The 21,323-nt window shown below is 41.4% G+C and overlaps 1 protein-coding gene across 2 annotated transcripts in view; it reads left to right on the top strand.

Annotated features, from left to right (window-relative positions):
* Positions 1-21,323, top strand: part of COL19A1 (collagen type XIX alpha 1 chain) — a 175,447-nt gene that overhangs the window by 125,928 nt on the left and 28,196 nt on the right. For both annotated transcript variants that reach the window (XM_035109681.3, XM_088665845.1), the window contains exons 19-31: positions 7,042-7,086; positions 7,466-7,501; positions 8,214-8,267; positions 11,027-11,080; positions 11,469-11,558; positions 12,266-12,310; positions 12,402-12,479; positions 15,762-15,797; positions 15,888-15,941; positions 16,038-16,091; positions 16,903-16,944; positions 17,466-17,519; positions 19,219-19,272. In XM_035109681.3, coding sequence (XP_034965572.3) covers positions 7,042-7,086; positions 7,466-7,501; positions 8,214-8,267; positions 11,027-11,080; positions 11,469-11,558; positions 12,266-12,310; positions 12,402-12,479; positions 15,762-15,797; positions 15,888-15,941; positions 16,038-16,091; positions 16,903-16,944; positions 17,466-17,519; positions 19,219-19,272 — 696 coding nt within the window. The remainder of the gene's footprint in view (positions 1-7,041; positions 7,087-7,465; positions 7,502-8,213; positions 8,268-11,026; positions 11,081-11,468; positions 11,559-12,265; positions 12,311-12,401; positions 12,480-15,761; positions 15,798-15,887; positions 15,942-16,037; positions 16,092-16,902; positions 16,945-17,465; positions 17,520-19,218; positions 19,273-21,323) is intronic.

Here is a 21,323-nt window from a genome sequence, read left to right on the forward strand (position 1 = left end):
AAAGCCATAATCTGGGAGGGAGGAAAGCAAGCATACGGATGGACTTTCTCAACCTTTCTAGTGAAAGATCAAGGGATATCTTCTGCAAGAATCTCCTTCATTGTTGCAGATTAATTTTTCGTGTATTTTTCCATCCCGCCAACAGATCCCCAAATGCACAGCCCTTCATTTTTGCCCATTGTGAAACATGTTGGTAACATTCTTGCAGAGTTCTTGGGGATTTTGTTTTACACATTCCCAAACTGAAAAAAGTAAGAGAGGTTGGGAACTTAGTAATTGAAGGGAGGGGGCATGTTCATACCATGTACACACATCCCATCAAGGACTGCCCTCTAGTGTGGATGGTAAACATTAGTTGAGGAATCAGAGGCAGAAAATCTAAAGCACTCCTCTGTGGACACTCTTGCACCAATGTGCACATGGAAAAAAATGGATCTGAGTTATCAGCTGCACAAGAGACAGCCCTGAATAAAATGCATTTCCCTAAATTCTAAGCTTGCCTACTCAGAAGCAGGTCCATTCAGATCAGTGGGACTGAACTCCTAAGAAAGTTCACATGAGATTGCAGCCTTCAGTATACATATTCATTGTGCTGTAGCTTTTACTGTCTAGAACCCCACTGGGTTTGAGTAATTTGAAATGCTGCTTTCTGCATATGTCTCCAAAACCATTCTCTGGTATGGAACAACTAATGATATTGAGATATCTCCCCCACCCCACCCACCCCGAATAGTTTGTTTCTTGTAATCTTTCTTGGTGTACTTGGCATCAGTTTTAGTAGCCATCTAATTTCACATTACTTAAGATTAACTTTGTGGCAGGTGACATGAACCACAGTGGAGGTCCTCAGGATTTGATATACATCTGTCTGCAAGATTCATGTTTCTCACTACCATGAGGCTCTACAAATTCTTAAGTCATCTCATGTTTCCCAGTTAATATCTTCTGGCCAAACATGGGCCAGCTGTTTTGCCTTCAAGAAATTAATCATCTTTTAAATCCTCTTACAGTGCATCAGCAAACTCCTCATTTCTGCCGCCCAGGGCAAAGCATTTAATGACTTATTTCCAAGCAAGCAACTTGCTTGTAAAGGAGTACTAAGTTTAGTATTTAGGATGGTGGAAGATGACTCACCAATCCAAACCTCAGATTTAAATACTTAGACTCTCTGGAACCAAAGTTTCAACTCACAGCAGGGCTGATCCTGCAAGCCTGGTGATGAATTTTCAGAGCAGTATATCACATTAGCAGTATTTAGAAGAACAATTTGTCCTTTCTGGGTGTTAAGGAACCATTAAAATGAGTGATTGGTCTTCATATGTTTGACATAAACATCACCATTCTCTTGAAATTATGTTATGTGGCCAATAAATTTCCCATCATTGAGCCTAAGAATAAATTAATTCCTATATGTATAATGCACATTACTATTACTATTACTATTACTATTACTATTATTTACTCACCCTTCCCCCTAAAGTCCCAATTTAAAACAACTTACAAACACAGAAATAGGATGGGTCCTAAAAAAAGGTGCATTTCAAGTGTCAAAAGCCAAGATAAAGAGGTGTATGTGTAATGTATTTAAATCTCTATATGGTAAAGGGATTCATGCAATATTCAAACAATGTTCAGATTTTTATAAGCCCACATGATTGGTTGTCAGATCTGTTCCTTTGATTTTAGCAAGTTTTCCAAGGTCCAACAATAAACTTGTAATTAGTAGGGTAAGGTTTCATTCTTACATAGTCGCATGACTCAATGGGCTCCTGTTCTGCACTAGAATTTGCTGAACGTATTCCTGTATTCTGAAGCTGAATATATTCCTAGTCAGAAAGGGAACTCTAAAGGTTCCCACCTACATCATAACTAGGTATCTGCAGATGCTTTGTTCCATTCTCTCTCACCTAACAACCACCATCGTAAAAATCAGACAGAAAAGATAATATTCATCAAACCCTGGCCGATGCACCCAAAATGCTTCTATGGTACTGCCTCCAAAATTTTCATACCTCCTAGTATGTGCAATCCTGAGATGTATTGCATAAAACTGTACATGTAGGTGCTCCCTGAGTTAAGTAAGCTATCTCACATTCCGGATTTGTGAGGCAGTCTAAAATAAAGCTGCATTCATAGGCCTCAGCTCAAAACTTGCCATCTCTGGATGTTAATGTTAACATGACCTGACATTCCTGCTAGGTGGTTTGGAATCCAGCTTTCCATTCTCTCTTCTTACAAAGCACCTTTCCAATCCTACCTTCCTTGCTAGTTTAGCAGGAAGGAACCAACTTCATACTTCTCAGATTCTTTATTCCCCATTCCACCCTCCCTCACATTTTGAAACTTCCAGCTTGCTTCAACAGAGCATGCTTAGAATTCAGACGTTCATTTGAATAAATGGAAGTCAAAGCTTTGATTAGGATTTTAATGTTTCACTTTAAATTGGGCTTTATTGACATTTGCTTACCACAAAAGTGTCTTTATAATTCCTCTTAGAAAGGAGCAGATGCTAAAGGTTTATGGCAAGGTTAGGGAACCTGCAGTCCTGCGCCAAATTTGGCCCAGCATGGGTCTGAATTTGGCTTGCAAGCCTGTTTTCCCAAAACCTCACCCACCTGATATCATATGCATGACAGACAGAGACATGGCTGGATTAGCTGCATGAATTGAGGTCCTTGTGGAAAATGTAATTGTGCCACTGGTCCCTGCAGAGAAAGCAGGGTTGAACTCACTCCACTTCAGGTGGCAAGTCTTAAGGCATAGCATTGTTTATGTGGCATTCACCCCTATCCACTTCCCAATCTTGAATACTCTCGATGGACTTGTGCAGGTAGACTCTGGTTGCAGTGAACAAACTGTGTACCTCTGTTATTGCCAATTCACACAATCAACTTGGCATGCTGTGTGAATTAGCCCTTGACTCCCTCCCTTTAGCTCTCCTGCAGGAATTTTTGCCTATAACCAGCTGTTTTATCGTTTGAAGCTCACATCTTTACCATTAGAGAGCCCATTGGTACTTTGAATAGATTCACATTTAACAGTTTCTTTTGTGTATGCAAAGTCATTTGCGTGATTTATATGGAGTTCTTGAACTGGAACATTTCCATTAGAATAAATTTCCAATATTTAAAATTTATATACATTCTGAAAACGTTGTTTTGTTCCATTTTCCTGTTTTGTCATTCTGATGTATTTCCCCTCCCAATTGTGCTTTTAATGAGCAAATAAAATGCACATACTGTTCTGAAAAGTACACTTATATGCAATGCTGCGTGTTGAGGTTACAATGAAGAGCTTGGAAATGCTTGGTATCATTAAGAGCTGGTAATTTTGTTTAAGGATTCCTAGTCTGTTAATTTTAAAATGAACCGAAGAACCAAAGTTCAGAGACTATACATCCAAATACTCATGTGAGAAATGATCCAAGCTACCCCTGTTTATTATAAGTGATATAACTTCGTCTTTAGAAAATTACATGTATTCCTGAAATAAGGATTATTATTTTAAGATAGTTTATCATTAAAAGCATAGACAAGCTATCTTTGTACATTATAAGCAATTTAACTCTTTATTTAGAAAACAGAATGTAATTTTGATGTAAGGTTAGTTATTCATAGATATACCTGTTATGTGCATTTAAACATATTCTCTGTCTTTTACATATGATAAAACTTTATGTTTAGAGATCTGAACAAATTTTTGTTATAAGGAGAATTATTCTAAGATTCATTTCTAATTTCTCAATATTCCAGCTGATGAAGAATAGTCGAGACAGGGCCTTGTCCTGAATTTTACTGGAATTTTTCTTTATTTGCCTTCAATACTGGGATTGATTCCTATTTGAACTCATCACACAAATAAAACCTTGTGGAGATTTATTTGAAATCCAATTTCTTCTGGCCTGAGTTCTTGCAATTTACCGTTTATTTCTGGTATCATTAAGAGACAGAGATTTTGCTTAAGGATTCCTAGTCTGTTAATTTTAAAATGAACCAAAGAACCAAAGTTCAGAGGTTATACATCCAAATACTCATGTGAGGAATGATCCAACTATCGAGGCTAGACTTAAAGCTATTTTCATAGAAGTGGGGAATGAGGAAACAAGAGCCACTCATTCGGTCTCCACTATTTCTACTCTAATGACTGAAGCAGGACTCCAGGACTGCCACAAGAAAGATCTATCCAGTCTCCCTACAGCTCAAATAGGGGACTTGGAGCAGATTGCCCAGGATTGGTTTTAATTTAATCTGGGCACATATCTGAAGAAGCTTTTTTCCAAAGATACACAACAGGTGTCATACCTGTTAAGATAAACTGAAAGCATTTTCTTAACTGCACAGGCTATGGACAAAGTTCCAAAAGCAAGGGCATGTTCTCATTGGCTGACCTAAGAATTTCCTTGGCCTAGATGTTGGTCAAAGTAGTGTATACAGGTGAAACTCAGAAACTCTAATTTTCCAAGTTTCACCTGTACTTTCTGGAAGAGCTGCAAAGCTCTCCTCTATAGACTGACGGAAACTCTCCAATTTCTGAATCACAGAATCATAGAGTTGGAAGGGACCATGAGTGTCATCTCATCCAACCCCCTGCAATGCAGGAATTTTTTTTTTTAAACATACTTTTTATTAATTTTACAAAATACAAAAAAAAAAACCGGTACATACATAAACACCTTTTCCACCTCCTTCCTACCCACCCACATGGGTCCTCCCCTGCCACAGAAGTATCCCATGTATGTGAACAGTCAGAGATGGTCCATTTTATGCTTGGATTTCTGTCCTCCTCCCCTGACCCCAAAGCCCCCCCCCTGCCACCAGGGAGCTCCAGCAAACCAGGGCAGTACGCAGGAGGCCATCCATCCAACCATCTATTGTCATACCAAAAAAAGAGAAAAATAGAAATAGAAAAAAAGAGAAAAAAGAAAGGGCAAAAAAAGAGAAAAAAACAATACAAAACAGAAAATTTTTTCTTACATTCATAATTGTAAAACCATATTTTGTGGGCTTCCCCTCCCCCCCCTCCCCGGTTTTCATCCCTTTTTTATCATCTGCAACAGTTTCTTACTTTATAAAAATACACCTTTGTATCTTATACAACTTATAAATCAATTGTTAACATTTTCATCTAATATTCAAATCACTGAAAAATCAAACTCCCATTTTATCTTCCCGTGCCTAATTTTTACTCCCTCTATAAGCCTCCATATTTTCACATTTTTCCAAAATCCATTCACTTTTAAAACTATAACTATTCTCAATTTAACCTTACATCCCCGATTACCGGCTCCACCCCCCCAATCCAGCAAATTCCATAATCAGCAGACCAGTTATAAACCTGTTAATCCATCCTTATAATCACAACATCACTTTCCCTTCACCCCACCCCCTGTTTACAGTCTTTTGCCATCCAGGCCACCATACGGGACCCCTGAATTTCTTCTCTTCTCTGCATATTTTTTCCTTCTTCCCTGTGGGCGTTCTGGAGTTCCAGTAATACCAATCGTGCCCCCCTCAAAGGCAGGGCACTCCATCCAACTTTTTGTAGAGTAAAGTCATCATTTTTTTCGTGGTGTGCTTCATTTTGTGTTGAATCATCACAGTCCTCATCTTCCTCTTTTCCTTCCAAATCACAGTCACCATCATTGTCATTCTCACATTCATCTTTTTCAGTGTCAAAAGCTTCATCTTCTAAAAAATCATATTCTGCCATCACCATCTGAAATTGTTGCTGTAACTCTTGCCGTCGTGTCTCCTCTTGACATAATTCTATTCTTGTTTCCCACATTAAGGTCAAAACAGACCGCTGGAACTCAGGGGAACACTTTTTTGTTGACATAGTTCAATCCTGCCAAGGTCAAAACTTGTCACGTGGGGTGGAATATGATCACAGTTTATTTTCTCGACTCCATTTTAACAAACTGGCTGCATTCTTCAAGTCTTATTAACAATAAAGTTCGAACTCACATTTCACAAACATTTAGACCAAAAAAGAAATTCCACAAAGTCCAGAAATACAAAGTGAAATGAAAATTGACTTAAAAATCCTGATCAACTCACTGGGTTGTATGGGCTGCCGGCTCCCGAGGAAAAGAAAGGTTTTTCTTAGTCTTTACCTCTTGCTGCAGGGCAACCACAGTTTCTCTCCCCTTTCACCCTGCATCAAAGGGGAGATTCTCTTTGATGCCTTTGAGGGATCCTTTTGAATTGCAAATCTTCTGTTTACGGCTTCGGGTTTCTATTTACTGTCTCTTTTGTTGCGGGGGGGGTGGCTTCCTCTTTTCTCCCCTCTCTCCCAGATCCAAATTGTTTTATAATCCAAATCGTGAGGTTACTTACAGTCTGTTTCCAATCGTTTTATTTTCGGAAGAATCCAGCGCTCTCCGCCTTCGGCTTGAAGCTTCTCCCTGCTAGAATAACGTTGCCGCTCAAAATGGCCCCCGCGACTTCTACCCTCCTTGCTCCGGAGCTCTTATTAGAGCTAGCCGAAGGGTTGGGGAGTCCGGATTGGGGCTGTGCCGAGCAAATTTGCCCCCGGGACGCCCTTCCCGAGGTTCTAAGGGGCGCAGCGTCGCTCTCGCTGCCCTCCCCACTCCTAGCAGGGACGGGCCGTCTCGGAGACGAGACGAAACCCCGCCGATCGGCGCTGGCGCTGAACCCGGAAGCCAATGCAGGAATTTTTTGCCCAGTTTGAGGCTCGAACACAAAACCCTGACATTAAGAGTCTGATGTTCTACTGAATGAGCTATTAGGCTAACTTCAGTACTAGTATATACTTTCTGAAAGAGCTGGGATACCTTCCTCTTTACCCCGACAGAAAGTGTGTGGTTTCTGTTTCACTTTTACTACCATATGTTTCTAATTTATTTAATATTTTTAATATTTTTTCTCCTCCTCCCCATGGACCAGAAGGTGCCTGCATGTCTCTGTGTGTATCACTAGAGGCTTCACTCACCTACCTGCTCGCCCCTTTGGTAACTGCCCTTCCCCCACATCTGAACTAATCCCCCTCCCTTAACAATATTGTTTTCTTTTTTATTACAAGAGTTATCAAGAAAAAATGGGCTTGAAAGGAGCAAAAGGTGAAAAGGTATGTAATTTGCCACTCAGGGATTTAGGGGTGTCATGGTTTGTTTGCCTGCATGTGTTGGCTGGGCAGTAAGCATGGTTTGCACTCACAAACAGCCCAGGCATAACTAAATGTTGCCATTCTGTCCAAGTATACCCTATAATCTGCATGTGTAGTTTGTGCATAGATAGAAATATGTCCTCTGAATGTTTTCCCTGATGCATTAGGTTACAACATTTTGTTCTGTGCTCTATTCCTTTTCCTGAAGCCAGCACAATGCTTATACATGCCTTGGCGGTTAGCTCTTGTGTTCCTGTGCCGATTGTTGTGGGTTACACATTTGGGTCTTTCATGTAATACAGTCCATGTAAATATTAAGATGGCTTATACTCTGTCATAGGGAGAGCCTTCGGCAAAAGGAGAAAAGGGCGATCCAGTAAGTACAGCTAAAACCTGTCACTGTGGTTTCTTTCCAGTATTTATTCTTGGTTTGCTTCATACAGCCGGTGTATTTGCAGAAGTCTGAATAATAAAGTGTTAACATAAAAATATCACGGGTCTCATGTCTCTGCTGCTCTGTTACCTACATGTCAACATGAATCATTTTCAGGAGCCTTCCCCAACTGGTACTTTCAAGGTGTTGTCAAACTACAACTCCCATAGGTCCCAACCAGCATGGCTGGTTAGGGATAACAGGAATTGTCTAAAACATCTGGGGAAGGCTGATGTACAGGTAGCAAGGGGCCAGGGGCTTTTGGCTCTCTAGATGCTGCTGAACTACATCTCCCATCAGCTTGAGCTGTCATGGGCTGCATGGCACCAGCCGGGATGGACAGGGAGGGTAGGTTCTGTTAGAGAAGGAGGAGCCCCCCCCCCCGGATTGGAGGTGTGGAGAGTTCAGGCAGTGGCAGGGAAGAGGGTTCTGCACCTTTGCTGCTGGACTTCAAAGCAAGAGAAGAAGATTTGGTTGAGTCAGTTTCTGCATGCCTCCAGAGAATGAGATTTCCATGGTAGCTCAGTTGGAGATAGGGGGAATGTTGGAGGGTTGGACTCGGGTCCTGTCACCAAGGTCCTGTGCCAGCAGGAACATTTTTCATTGATATATAGTCAGACGTTTAACATGCCATTCTGAAAAAACATTTTTTTAGGGTGCATCAGGGGAACCTGGCCCTTCTGGACCCATTGGAAGTCCAGGACCACAGGTATGTACGTTATATTTCGTATACAAAATACCATGTTGAAGCTCTGTGTTGCTCTTCTTCTAGCACAAAACAAACCAAAAACCAGAGTGCTGTTGATTTCTAGTCCTTTATTTAATACCATTAATTTTTTTTAAAAAAAACACTCTTCTGAGTTGTAAAGGTAAAGGGACCCCTGACCATTAGGTCCAGTCGCGGACGACTCTGGGGTTGCGGTGCTCATCTTGCTTTATTGGCTGAGGGAGCCGGCGTACAGCTTCCGGTCATGTGGCCAGCATGACTAAGCCGCTTCTGGCAAACCAGAGCAGTGCACAGAAACGCCGTTTACCTTCCTGTTGTAGCGGTACCTATTTATCTGCTTGCACTTTGATATGCTTTCGAACTGCTAGGTTGCAGGAGCAGGGACTGAGCAACGGGAGCTCACCCCGTTGCAGGGATTCGAACTGCCGACCTTCTGATTGGCAAGCCCTAGGTTCTGTGGTTTAACCCACAGCGCCACCCGCAGGTGGAGGGGAGGATAATTCTAATACTGGATGTTTTCCCAATCCTTTTAGTTGGATTGTTGCTCTGCTTTCCAACCTTGACAGTTTCTCTAGACAGACTATATTTCAAAAATGCACATTGGTTTACTGTAAGTAAAACGCCGTTTACCTTCCCGCCAGAGCGGTACCTATTTATCTACTTGCACTTTGATGTGCTTTTGAACTGTCAGGTTGGCAGGAGCAGGGACAGAGCAACGGGAACTCACCCCGTCATGGGGATTCAAACCGCCAACCTTCTGATCGGCAAACCCTAGGCTCTGTGGTTTAGACCACAGCTCCTCCCATGTCCCTTCTGAGTTGTGGACTTGCACAAAATGCTAAAAATATATGCAGTCTTACGGGTTTTTCGCACAAGTTCTGCTGACACTTTAAAATAGTCGAATGCTGTCCAGATCCTGTGTTTCTTTTTTGTCCCGTAGAGTGCCAAATAGACAGTTAATTTGAATGTTAAATAATCATAGCAACTGTATTCCGATCCAATGACCCCTCTCAGTTGTCTTTTACCAACCAAATTTTGATACGGTGCTACTGCTCCCTGAAACAGATAAAGAAATCCTATTATTTTACTTTAGTTATGTCTGAATGTATAGGACACCCTTCAGTTTGCAAAGTGCATAGAGCAGCTGATGAATAAACACCACAAATAAATCCCAAATACATTTTTTTAAAACCCCAGTAAAAGCAGCTCTGCATTAGAAACAGTAAAGTCGATGCAAACTGAAATGTACAGGAGCAGAACACAGTAAATAAAAAAGAACAGCAGTTTCAACATTTCTATTCATATGTAAATGTCAATCATTCGTGCTGAAAGTTTCACTTCCCAAAGAAAAGTTAAAAAAGAGAGAGAGAGAAAATGCTCATTTTCAAAGTTTTTTTAAATGGAATGAATTCATTTTTCCCTGTGAATTCACATGTAATATTTGGCATGATTGCAATAAATATATATTTTTTAATGATCTCTCTCATTTGCTATGAAATATACCTCAGGCACATAAGAGAGAGAGAGAGAGAGAGAGAGAGAGAGAGAGAGAGAGAGAGAGAGAGATGCACTTCCTCCTTGAATAAAATTAATTTATACAGCTACAAGGCTTTGCAATTCTATGCTTTTATTCATAAAAAATTATTCTAGAGCTGTCTCCTCTATAGCGAATTTTAAAGCTAATGGTGTAGAGCTCTATTTAAAACGCCCCATTTGTTTAGATGGATTCTAGTTTATTTCATTCCCCCCCCCTCCCCTAACACTTAAGGAAACTGAAAGAGAGCAAGAACAGAGAATGAAACTCACAGCTGGAATGTCGAAGGCAATGGAGTTTAGGCAAAACTGGGCAGGTTTTTAAAACATTTTTTTAGCATTTTAATAATGTCACACTTTTTTTTATTACATCCTTTGAGTGGATAAAACTGACGGTGGGATTTTTTTGTGCTTTGAGAGAAGACAGACAGAGGAAACTGAGCCCAAGTAAATAACGTCACAGGGTTTTTAAGGAACCCCCAAGTATCAGTAGTGGTCAGTGGGGCCAAGCAGCATAGGGCAGCATTGCTTACTTGGCTTTCCAATGTGGATGCTGCTCCTGGTAACCAAGAGGGAGAGGGAGGAGGTGACAGGGACGCTGGTACAATGTGGGTGCAACAGTGGGAGCGTCTGATTGGCTATGCCTCTGAACCATGCCAACTCCCCACTGCCTCACCCCTCTTAGTTAATGGCAGTGACCTTCACATTGGGAAGCCAGGTAAGTAATGCCAACCCACTGACTGCTACTGGAGAGCATATTACCAGTCCTTTAACTATAGACCTGAACCATGAGGAACTAGACCAGGCTTCCTCAAACTTGGCCTTCCAGATGCTTTGAGACTACAGTTCCCATAATCCCTGACCTGCTAGCTAGGGATCATGGGAGTTGTAGGCCAAAAATATCTGGAGGCTCGAGTTTGAGGAAGCCTGAACTAGACCCACCCACTCCAAAAAGGAAGAACTTTTCATTCTTTGAGTTACAGGATTTTAAATGGGTGTGTTCTTTGCTGGTTTTGAACACCTTCAAATAAGGTTGTGTGATATGGACAGTAAATGAATTTTTAGCCAACATTTTAATGTGGCTACTACGTATGAAGAAAACTTTGGCGAATCCCACCATCTGCTTTAGCTGCTTAAAAGTAACCCTCTTTTAACTGGCCAACTGACACAAAAACTTACCGCCTTGGTCTTTCTTTTTAATTAACTAGGGCTTAATGGGAGAACATGGAGTACCTGGAAGACCAGGGATTAAAGGAGAAAAGGTATGTTTTGGTGATGCAGAATAAGCATATCATTCTCAAATTAGGTGAAAGGCTCCTAGGACTAACCTTTTGAGTGTAGCTGTCCAGGCTTTGTTATAAGCAACATCATCCAGTATAAATTATTGCTGCCTTCTCGTTACTGAACAGCCTGCCAAAAGAGGTCAGTATCATGAAGATGCAAGACCCACCTACTTAGGCTACTGTCAATATAGCTAGGAGGGTGCCATTTTTGAAGCAGATAATTGTATTAGTAACATGAGTCCTGACAGCAGTTCAAGAAACGAAGATGTTACTAGTCATTATTCAAACCTCTAAGATAAAACATATTAATGAGACATTTCTAATTACTTTCTGTGACTTTACCATTGTTTTCATCTAAATTACATAGGGGGACTCTGGTGGAATCATAGGCCCCCCAGGGCCGCCAGGTTCTAAAGGTGACACAGGACCTCCAGGATCAAGCCTTCCAGGAAAACCAGTAGGTATCATAGAGTTACGTGGCAGAAGGGACCACAAGATCCTCAAAACCAACTCCTGCCCCAAGGCAGGACCTTTCACATATGGGCACTTCAGATATATAAACTCATATGTTAATTCAGAATGAGCACGCCACAAGCAGAGTGGCAAAACTGTGACTGTGGGGCAGAAAGATCCCAAATGTTAGTAAAGTTACTTAAATAATGCAGATGGAGTCCAGAGAGAAGATGAATCCTGTTTTCAGGATTTTGTTTATGAAACTAAACAAAAATGGTGTATAATCTGAGGAGAAATAAACAGAAAGTGCCTGTACCTAGCAAAGAGGCATTCAACCAAACATACAGAGGAAAACTCCCTCAGAACTACAGAGAACATGCTACCTCAGCATCAGCAAACATCCTGGCACTTTGCCTGGTTGCTAAGCAATATGACCACCCATTCCCTCTCTTGGTTAGTTGACTTTAATGCTGACAGAAGTATCCCTTTAGTTGCACACAGAATTTGTTGTTGTTTTTCTTCTTTCCACACTCAACATATTGGGTCAGATTTCCAGGCTTTTGACCCTAATGTGTGGGTGTTTTTTACTGGTGAGAATCACCTCCAAAACAGAAAACAGTCATTTTACAGCAAAGTATATAACATATCATGGTTCCTTCACTCATGCTTTTGTTTATAGTAGATTTTCTTTTCTTTTATTTAAAAAACCAGGGACCAGCAGGCATTCCTGGAGCAGTTGGTCCACGGGGGCCTAAGGTAGGGAAAATTGTTAGAATTTGTGTTTTTGCATTTCCCGAGTACTGAGTTCTTTTAAAGGTTCATAAAAAATGGTTTGCTCCTTCATCAGGGTGAAAGAGGGCTGCCTGGAGTACAAGGGCCTCCTGGAGAGATGGGTCCAGCAGGAAATGGAACCCAAGGTACTCCTGTAAGTATATCCCCTCCACCAGCTTTTTGTGATGTTCATGCAGGGTTAATAATGCCCTATGTGTGTCACTATTACTCAGATGATACAACCTAGGTAGTGATTGTCCATTTAACATATGATTGGTGATGCACAATTTCCTTTCTACTGTACCGAAACTGTGCATTTTCCGAAGGGATGAAGTTGTTGCAGGGTTTGTATCCAACAAAATCATCTCATTTTGAAGGAGCGTCTCCACCCCCATCGTTCTGCCCGGACACTGAGGTCCAGTACCGAGGGCCTTCTGGCGGTTCCCTCATTGCGAGAAGCCAAGTTGCAGGGAACCAGGCAGAGGGCCTTCTCGGTGGTGGCGCCCGCCCTGTGGAACACCCTCCCATCAGATGTCAAAGAAAACAAACAGCTACCAGATTTTTACATCTGAAGGCAGCCCTGTTTAGGGAGGCTTTTAATGTTTAATAGATTATTTTATTTCATTTTTCTGTTGTAAGCCTCCCAGAGCGGCTGGGGAAACCCAGCCAGATGGGCGGGGTATAAATAATAAATTATTATTATTATTATTATTATTATTATTATTATTATTGTTGTTGTTGTTGTTGTTGTTGTTGTTGTTGTTGTTATTTGCGCAAGGGTTCCATTTGTACAACAGAAATTCCCTTCCCTGTCCTCTCCTCTGTGCTCTCCCCTCCTCCCAATCTCCTTTGGAGGGTTGGCATTTGGGGGGGAAGAGGTGATCGGGGTGGGGGTGGGAGTTCCATGTTGGAACTTGAAACCCTCACACAAATGGGACGATGCCACTGAATACATCCCCCATAATATTTTCATGGTCACACTGCAGAAACCTTAGGGTATGTTTTGTTTTGTTTTGTTTTGTTTTGTTTTGTTCCTTCTGGGATATCTTAAACAAGCAGCTATATAAATGCCTTCCTAATCTTCATTTTGGGAATGGGAATGGAATTGGAAAGGAATGGAAAGAAAGGAGTTCTGCATTGCTACACCACAGGGCAGGCAGCATGGTTCCTGTCTTTCCTCAGAGTGTAACTGTACCCAGAAGCGCAGTGGCCTACTTCATGCTCCTCGCGATGTTAGAGATTAAGGTATATTTGGGGCATATTATTATTTTTCAGCCGTTTGTTTGTTTACTTATTTGCTTACAGTTATATAGCACCTTTTTCTCCAAGGAATGCAGTGTGGTATACACAGTTTTACTCTCCTCGCTTTATCCTCACAAAAACCCTGTGTGGTAGGTTAGGGTTAGACTGAGAGGCAGTGACTGGCCCAAGGTTATCCAGTGAGCTTCATGGCTGAGTAGGCATTTGAACCCTGTTTTATTGTTTTAAGGTGTTTAATGTTTTCATGTATTTTTTTTATAAAAAAATTCATTGCTGGTTTTGGATTTCAAATGGTATGGTATGGTATGGTATGGTATGGTATGGTATGGTATGGTATGGTATGGTATGGTATGGTATGCCACTATAGGACAACTTTTATGTGAGAAGGCAGTGGGTATATGAAGGTTTTTATCTGGCTTTCAGTAGCCAGGATTAACATATCATTTGGTGGTTTGGTTTTAGCATATAAAACCTTTCAATGTTTTTATGCTTTTGGTAAAAAAAAAGCCACCATTTTATAGGTTGTTGGGTTTTGGGGGTTTATTTTTTTAAAAAAAAAATCTGGTTACATGCCTTAAGGTTTCATGGTAGGACAATTTAAAAACACAAATGAAAACAAATGTTCAATTTTTGCAATACATTTCCTAGCCATGAGAGGAATACAACTGTGGCATGCAGAATCTTGTGACCAATACATGATAGCTGGGGAATGTTAATCTTCCTACGCACTTCACAGGGGACAATTTTTCCTGAGGATCATTGATATATCATTTCAGTCTCCCCCACACATTGGACCTCGTGTTTCAACATTGCCCCGGCCTTTAATTTCGTAAACAGGGAAGATGGTCAAAATGTTAACTCCAGAGCATTTGGTTTTACAAAAGGCCATCAAGTATTCTGTTTCCCATGCTGTATCATCTTGCTAGTCAAATGTCACCATATTTGTCAATAAAGAAGGATGCATGTTATAATAACCGTGGTCCTGAACTGTGCTCTTAATTACAGGGATGCATTGCATACTCTGTTTGATGAAACCAGCTTAATAAAATTTTATTCTGCTCGAATTAGAAGCAGGGGGCATAACTCTTGGAATAAAATGAAATAAATTACTGTAAATTCACATTCAGGGTTTGAAGCGAGCATAAGCATTTTATTTAAAATATAAGTAGGCTTTTAAAAAAATGTTCAGAAACTTCCAACACCTGCATTTCTTTAAAGGATTGTGCAGATTTCAGGTTCGTAAAATAAAATACAGTTGTCTTGTGGATCTCATCACAACAATAAACTTTGTAGCAATATAACTACTGTGTTTCTCCGAAAATAAGACACCGTCTTATATTCCCCCCCCTCAAAAACACACTATGACTTATTTTCAGGGGGTGTCATTTTTATTATTATTAAGTATGGTACAGTTTAACCTACAAGGTTAAACTGCCTATCACTATGGCTTATTTTTGGGGTATGGTTTATATTCCTTGAATGCTTAAAAATCCTGCTATGGCTTATTTTATGACTACATCTTATTTTCGGAGAAACAGGGTATGTAGGTATTTATGGATTAATTTTACTGAATGGCCATCCAGTATATCCAGCCAAATATATGGGTTACTCTCATTTTTGGCAAATTGCTTAACTTTGGGGGGGGAAATGGGTTGGATATTATCTAAAGGATTGTTAAACCGTGCCCCCGGTGATCCTCCTCTCTCTGGATCAGCACGCAGAGGTGTTCATCATGACTGTATATTTCCATTTGAAATTTCTACCTCATGAGAATGAAAAGAGGGCTACCCTAGAGGGCTGAAATGGGCAGAACAGCAGCAGGCTTCATGCAGGCGCAGTCTCCTATTGCTTGGAGAAAGCTTGAGGGATGAGGAGACTTAGACAGCTGTCAGGAGGTGGGGACTTCCAGCCTTGGGAACTGATTTTATGGGGTAAGACTTACTGGGGATGGGCTGCTGTGCTCATTAGGCCTGACACTCAGCCAAGCCTGTGAAGATGGTGCTTTTGCTAATAAAGAGTTACCTCCAACTTTGAACTGTGATTCATGTGTACATGACAATGCCTGAGAAATGTAATCAAATGTACTCATGAATCACACTGTGATTCTGTACCTATGACTTGTATTTCTCTTTCATTCTCTCTCTCTCCCTCCCTCTCCCTCCCTCTCTCTTTCTAGGGTCTTAAGGGGCCTCCTGGGGCACCGGGCTTCCAGGTAAAATACAAAATGAGAAATTTAGGTGAGTGCTATTTATGCATTTATCGTCCAGCTATTTCTTGATGACCCAACTTGTTTCCACCTCAGGGCTCAAGAGGACCTCCTGGATTACCAGGTACTCCAGGAACACCAGGTATTGATGTAAGTACTAACTTTGCAAATGCTGCAATGGCAATTTGTGTCTCTTGTCAAAGCCAAGAATGTAAAATACAGTACTTTTAATATATCTGTCTATAGGGTATTCCAGGACGCGATGGGAAGCCAGGACTCCCAGGGCCTCCAGGTGACCCAGTATGTATATAAACCAAGGCTCTAATACAAATGCACTTAAGGGTGAATATTGCAAATTTACTTAAAGAGCTGCAAGCTTATGAAAGTTTAGGCTTGCGTGTTGAATTAATTATAAATAGATTCACAGTTTCAATCACTTAGGATTTTGTTTGATTAGATGTGGGGAACCTTTGGCCCTACAGTTGTTGCTGAATTACAACTCCAGTCAGCCCCAGCAAGCATGGCCAGGGGTAATGGAACATGTAGTTCAAAAAGTATATAGTTCAGCAGTGTGGGAGTTGTAGTTCAGCAATGTCTGGAAGACAAAAGGTTGTCCACACCTAAGTCTGATGAATACTTGAACTGTTGTTGCCTGTTAAAAACACTTATACTTGCATTTGAAAGGTCTAAATTAAGTTCAGATGGCCCTTATAATGGCCTTCCTAGCCATCTCTTTTGAGAACTCTTGATTGTACTACATATGGAACTACAATGCTTCTGATGGTGGAGAGAAGGTCAACAATGAGTTTTACACTTTCCTGGTGCAATTCAGTTCTAGGCTAGATCTGTTGTTGGCTGCATTTTGAGCTTTGGATATTGCACTTGGGAATTTTGAATTTACAGTTGCAATTTATTTAATTTATTTGCACCCTAGACTTTCTTTTTTCTTTTTGTAGTATTTCCTGCCAGTATTTCCTATGGTATACCTATCTGTTTCTTTGGAGAGCTGCATCGCTCTCCTTTATTATTGAATATGGACAATGCATATAGTCATGTAGGATGCTTTGCAAGGGTGCTCTACTCCCTCCCTGATCTGTCCGTTTGCTTTCAGGTGGCTCTTCCTCTTCTTGGAGATATGGGTGCTTTATTAAAGGTAATTGCGTATTCTGGTTCCCTGCTCTCTGCCAATAGTTGGCAAAACCACAGAGGCAATCAGTTTTGCAGTATCGATGCCAATCTACTTTTGCCTATAGAGCCTAATTTTTATGTTTCTGCTCTGCTCTTTTGGTTTACCACCTGATGTCAAAAATCAGAAACCCTGAATGCACACTCTTAGCATATCTGTAATTTGCACATTTTCATGGACCACTGAAGGAGATCACAGTGCTGACAAGGCAAACTGTTTTCCATGTTGAAATCCAGCATATATATTTTTATTGCATTTGTATCTCACCTTTTCCTCCAGGGATATCAAGGTGGTATATACATGATTATCCCTCTCCTCATTTAATTCCCACAACAACCATGTAGGGTAGGCTAGGCTGAGAGAGGAAAAGGAGAATGGCTGTCTCTTCTGGCAGGGATGGCCATGGAGTTAAAAGTGATGGCTGCCTTTGTGACAAGATGCATTACTACTTTTCTAAAAATATTGTCCACCATTTTCGTCTTCATTAGGGTGATCCTGGTCCAAGAGGTCCCCCAGGAATCCCAGGTAGAGAAGGGCCCAAGGTGAGTTCCTGAAGCAAGAACTCTGTGTAGCTTTCTGGCTAATGAAGATGCTGAGCATGGTTGCTTATTTGTAATTTTTTTTTTTACATTTTATTTCCATGTGCTCTATTTTGCAATATTGCAATTGCAGGTTGCTGTTGTTGTTTTAAATAATAATGAGCAGTTCTTTGGCTGTACTTGTTTGCCAAACAGTAATTAAAGTGCAATCTGCACACACAAAACTGGAGCTGCCTGGCTAAGGGACAATGATAAGATAATTCACTATCACTGTGTGCCCATTGAACTGGAAGTATCTAAAGGACTCAAGCCAAAAGGAGGAAGCTTCCATCAATTATACACTTGCAGCTGACTTATACTGAACAGGACGTAATTATGTTTGTAGAATAAGTCTTATAGAAGGATATTGGCCATTGGAATGGGTTTTGCCAGATGATATTGCATAACCCTATGTAAAATGGCATGTGGAAACACTAGTTGAATTCTGCTTTTGGGTGATTACAGAAAAGCAATGCCTCAGCATCACTAAAGAACTCTAATATTGCAGTAGCATACATAAAAAAGGTAAAGGACCCTTGACAGTTAAGTCCAGTCGCGAACGACTCTGGGGTTGCGGCGCTCATCTTGCTTTCCTGGCCGAGGGAGCTGACGTTTGTCCGCAGACAGTTTTTCCGGGTCATGTGGCCAGCATGACAAAGCCGCTTCTGGCGAAACCAGAGCAGTGCACGGAAACGCCGTTCACCTTCCTGCCGGAGCGGTACCTATTTATCTACTTGCACTTTGATGTGCTTCCGAACTGCTAGGTTGGCAGGAGCTGGGACCAAACAATGGGAGCTCACCCCATTGCAGGGATTTGAACCGCTGACCTTCTGATCGGCAAGCCCTAGGCTCAGTGATTTAGACCACAGCATCGCCCATGTCCCAGTAGCATACATACATATTGTCTCATTAGCATATACTCAGGCTCCAGAGTTTGAGCCCATAATTATGTGAAGTTGGACAGTCTTAAACCTTTTCATTCTGTCTGAATGGATATTCCATAATTGTTGTTTTATTAGGTATTATTAGTGATGCATTCATTTTTTTTCAGGGGCTACTCAAGAATACGCAATACCGGCACTTCTTTTTGTTGTTAAAAAGTGCGGCACTTACCATGAAGTTGTTACAGTGAGTACCAGCACCTCTCCTTTTTTTGGTTAAAAAGTGCTACACTACTGTAAAAACTTCATGGTACTAGCAGCACCTTTTTCTATAAAAGAAGCACTGGATGCAGGAATAACAATGTATGAAACTATCATATCTAGGTAAATAATTTTACAAGCTCATCTACTTCATTCATCCATGTAAAAATTTTGACTTCTTGTTACTCTATTATTCGGTACTAACAGCGCAGTCTTATGGAAGTGTACTCAAAAGTAAGTCTTTTTGAGTTCAAACAAAAAATAAAAAAATTCCTTCCAGTAGCACCTTAGAGACCAACTAAGTTTGTCATAGGTGACTTACTTCTAGGTCAGACTGTATATCAGCCTTACATCTATGGCTAAATTTCTCAGTGAGATCAAGTCATGCTGATACCAGGACCAGGGCATGCAATACCATCTCAGCTTTGTTCCTTTGTTTCCAAATGCCTTGAGGGGGGTTTGTTGGATAAGGTTGTTTTTATAACCAGACCCTGCAATGACATCCAGCTCTTGGTTTCTAGGGAAACAAAGGTGAACGTGGATTTCCTGGGCTGCCTGGAGAAAAAGGTGATGAGGTAAAAACTCATTCTGTTGCAATCGTAATTGTGTTTCCATTACTCAGGTGTAAAGAGCCCTGCTAAAGTGTCCAATACCCATGGGCGACAAACCATTGAAGGGGCTTCTGAGAACGCATCTGGTCAGCACCTCCCCCTGGATGGCAACACTTGCCCCAGCAATGCTCACCACCAATGAACAATCAACATCAGAAAGAATCCCTCTGTGAGGCTATGAATCATGGTTATTCAGGGTTTGCACTGTTAGCCTACTGTGTACAATGTCTATGGTGAGCACTGCAGAAAATGCCAGGGCAAGAAGGTGGGGACCAGAAGAGGCCCCTGTGTGTTTTGTGGTGGCCACTACCTGCTACTGTTTTGCGAAGGTTAGGCAGGGGTGTGCTTTCATTTAATTTGGTTGGAGTCAGAGCATAGGGCTTGTAGGTTTCATTAAATATCCTCATCTTTTGCCTGTGTCAAGTTTCTGTGCTGCTCACTGAATACATGAGCATTAACGGGTGGTGTTTAGCCAATGAGCTGGATGCATTTGGATGTGAGAAACAGATTTCCTTGTACTGCTGCATGTATAAATATGACCTTGGTACATAGGTGCCAACTTCCAGACTGAAAATTCCGGGATTGGCAGCTGCACGGAACCGGAAGTCGCGCTGCGGCCATTTTGGGACTGGGCAGAGCGACACCGGAAGTTGCTTCTATGCGTGCTCTGCCCATTTCCAAAATGGCCTTGGCGCCGGAAGTTGCGCTGCTGCCATTTTGGAACTGGGCAGAGCAGCACTGGAAGTCGCTTCTACGCATGCCCTGCCCATTTCCAAAATGGCCGCAGCGCCAGAAATCACTTCTGCACATGTCCAGAAACTCCAGACATGCGCAGAAGGCGCCTCCCCGGGCCGTTAAGAATCCGGGGGATTTACGGGGTTTTTTAAAAGTCCGGGCTGCCAGCGGGAAACGGCTGGAAAAACGGGGGTTTCCCGGGGAATACGGGAGACTTGGCAGCTATACCTTGGTACTATTAGAGGCAGATTTGACAATGGCTCTGTGTTTTAAGGACAAATAGGCCAGCTACAGAAAGGGGCACAGCTTTGTTATGGTGTGGCTTGTTGGATCCTTTCTGCACAGTAAATGCAGCAGGTAATTCCAGAGACCTGACTTCAAGCAACTCTTAACAATACCTTACTGCTGAGAACCAAGAGACAACTGAGCAAGCAATAATAAAAAGGCCAGTTTATAATTGGCTAATAGTCTTTTAAGAGACTCCAGAGCAAGTTCATTCTGGGCAAAACTTTTTATTGGTTCAGTGGGGTGCCATACTGATTCGTTCAGTTACTAAGCTAAAGTCCTACTGCTGTGCAGTTCATCAGCTCCTTAGGTGATCCAGCACTTTTCAGTGGCTCTTACATTTTAGCAGTAGCTCTAGTTTAGTGCACTGTAAGTGGGTAAATTAATGCTACTTTCAGGAGATTACACTGCCAAGAGTGATTTTATTAGTGGGTCTGAAAGGTACAGTTTCAGGAGCAACAAAGTGAGGTTGTGCATCAAGCCAATGTTGTCATGTATTGGGTTTCACAGAACTTTGGACAAACTTCACTGTCAGTTTCTTTTTAACAGGTGAGAGATCTCCTAAAATGCAGCATATATTGTAGTCTGTCTCTAAACCTATTTTTGCCTTATTTCTCTTTCTTTCTCTTAGCCTTTTGTTCTTGTTTTGGGGCTTATTCTCATCCAGGATAATAAAATATGTCATTTTTACGTTAGAGCAATTGGTATGGGTTTGCACTAGTTATTATGCTTTGTTGTTGCTGAAACAGAATGTTAGCCGGTGTGCCAAAATCTGGTGGCGCACACATAGCTTCTGCTTTTCTTTTTACTGCCATGCACAAACACAGCATGTGGGAACCATGTACGAGCTCCAAACAAATGCTCCTCAGCCAGTGGTCAGGGTGGATGGGATTTGTAGCCTAGGAACATTTGGAGGTCCACAGGTTCCCCATCCCTGTCGCAGACATGCAACGTATGAGTACATATACTGTATAGGCAAAGGTTGCTTTACAACA

This window comes from Zootoca vivipara, chromosome 3 (assembly GCF_965207765.1).
Source record: "Zootoca vivipara chromosome 3, rZooViv2.hap1.1, whole genome shotgun sequence".
Lineage (NCBI taxonomy): Eukaryota > Metazoa > Chordata > Lepidosauria > Squamata > Lacertidae > Zootoca > Zootoca vivipara.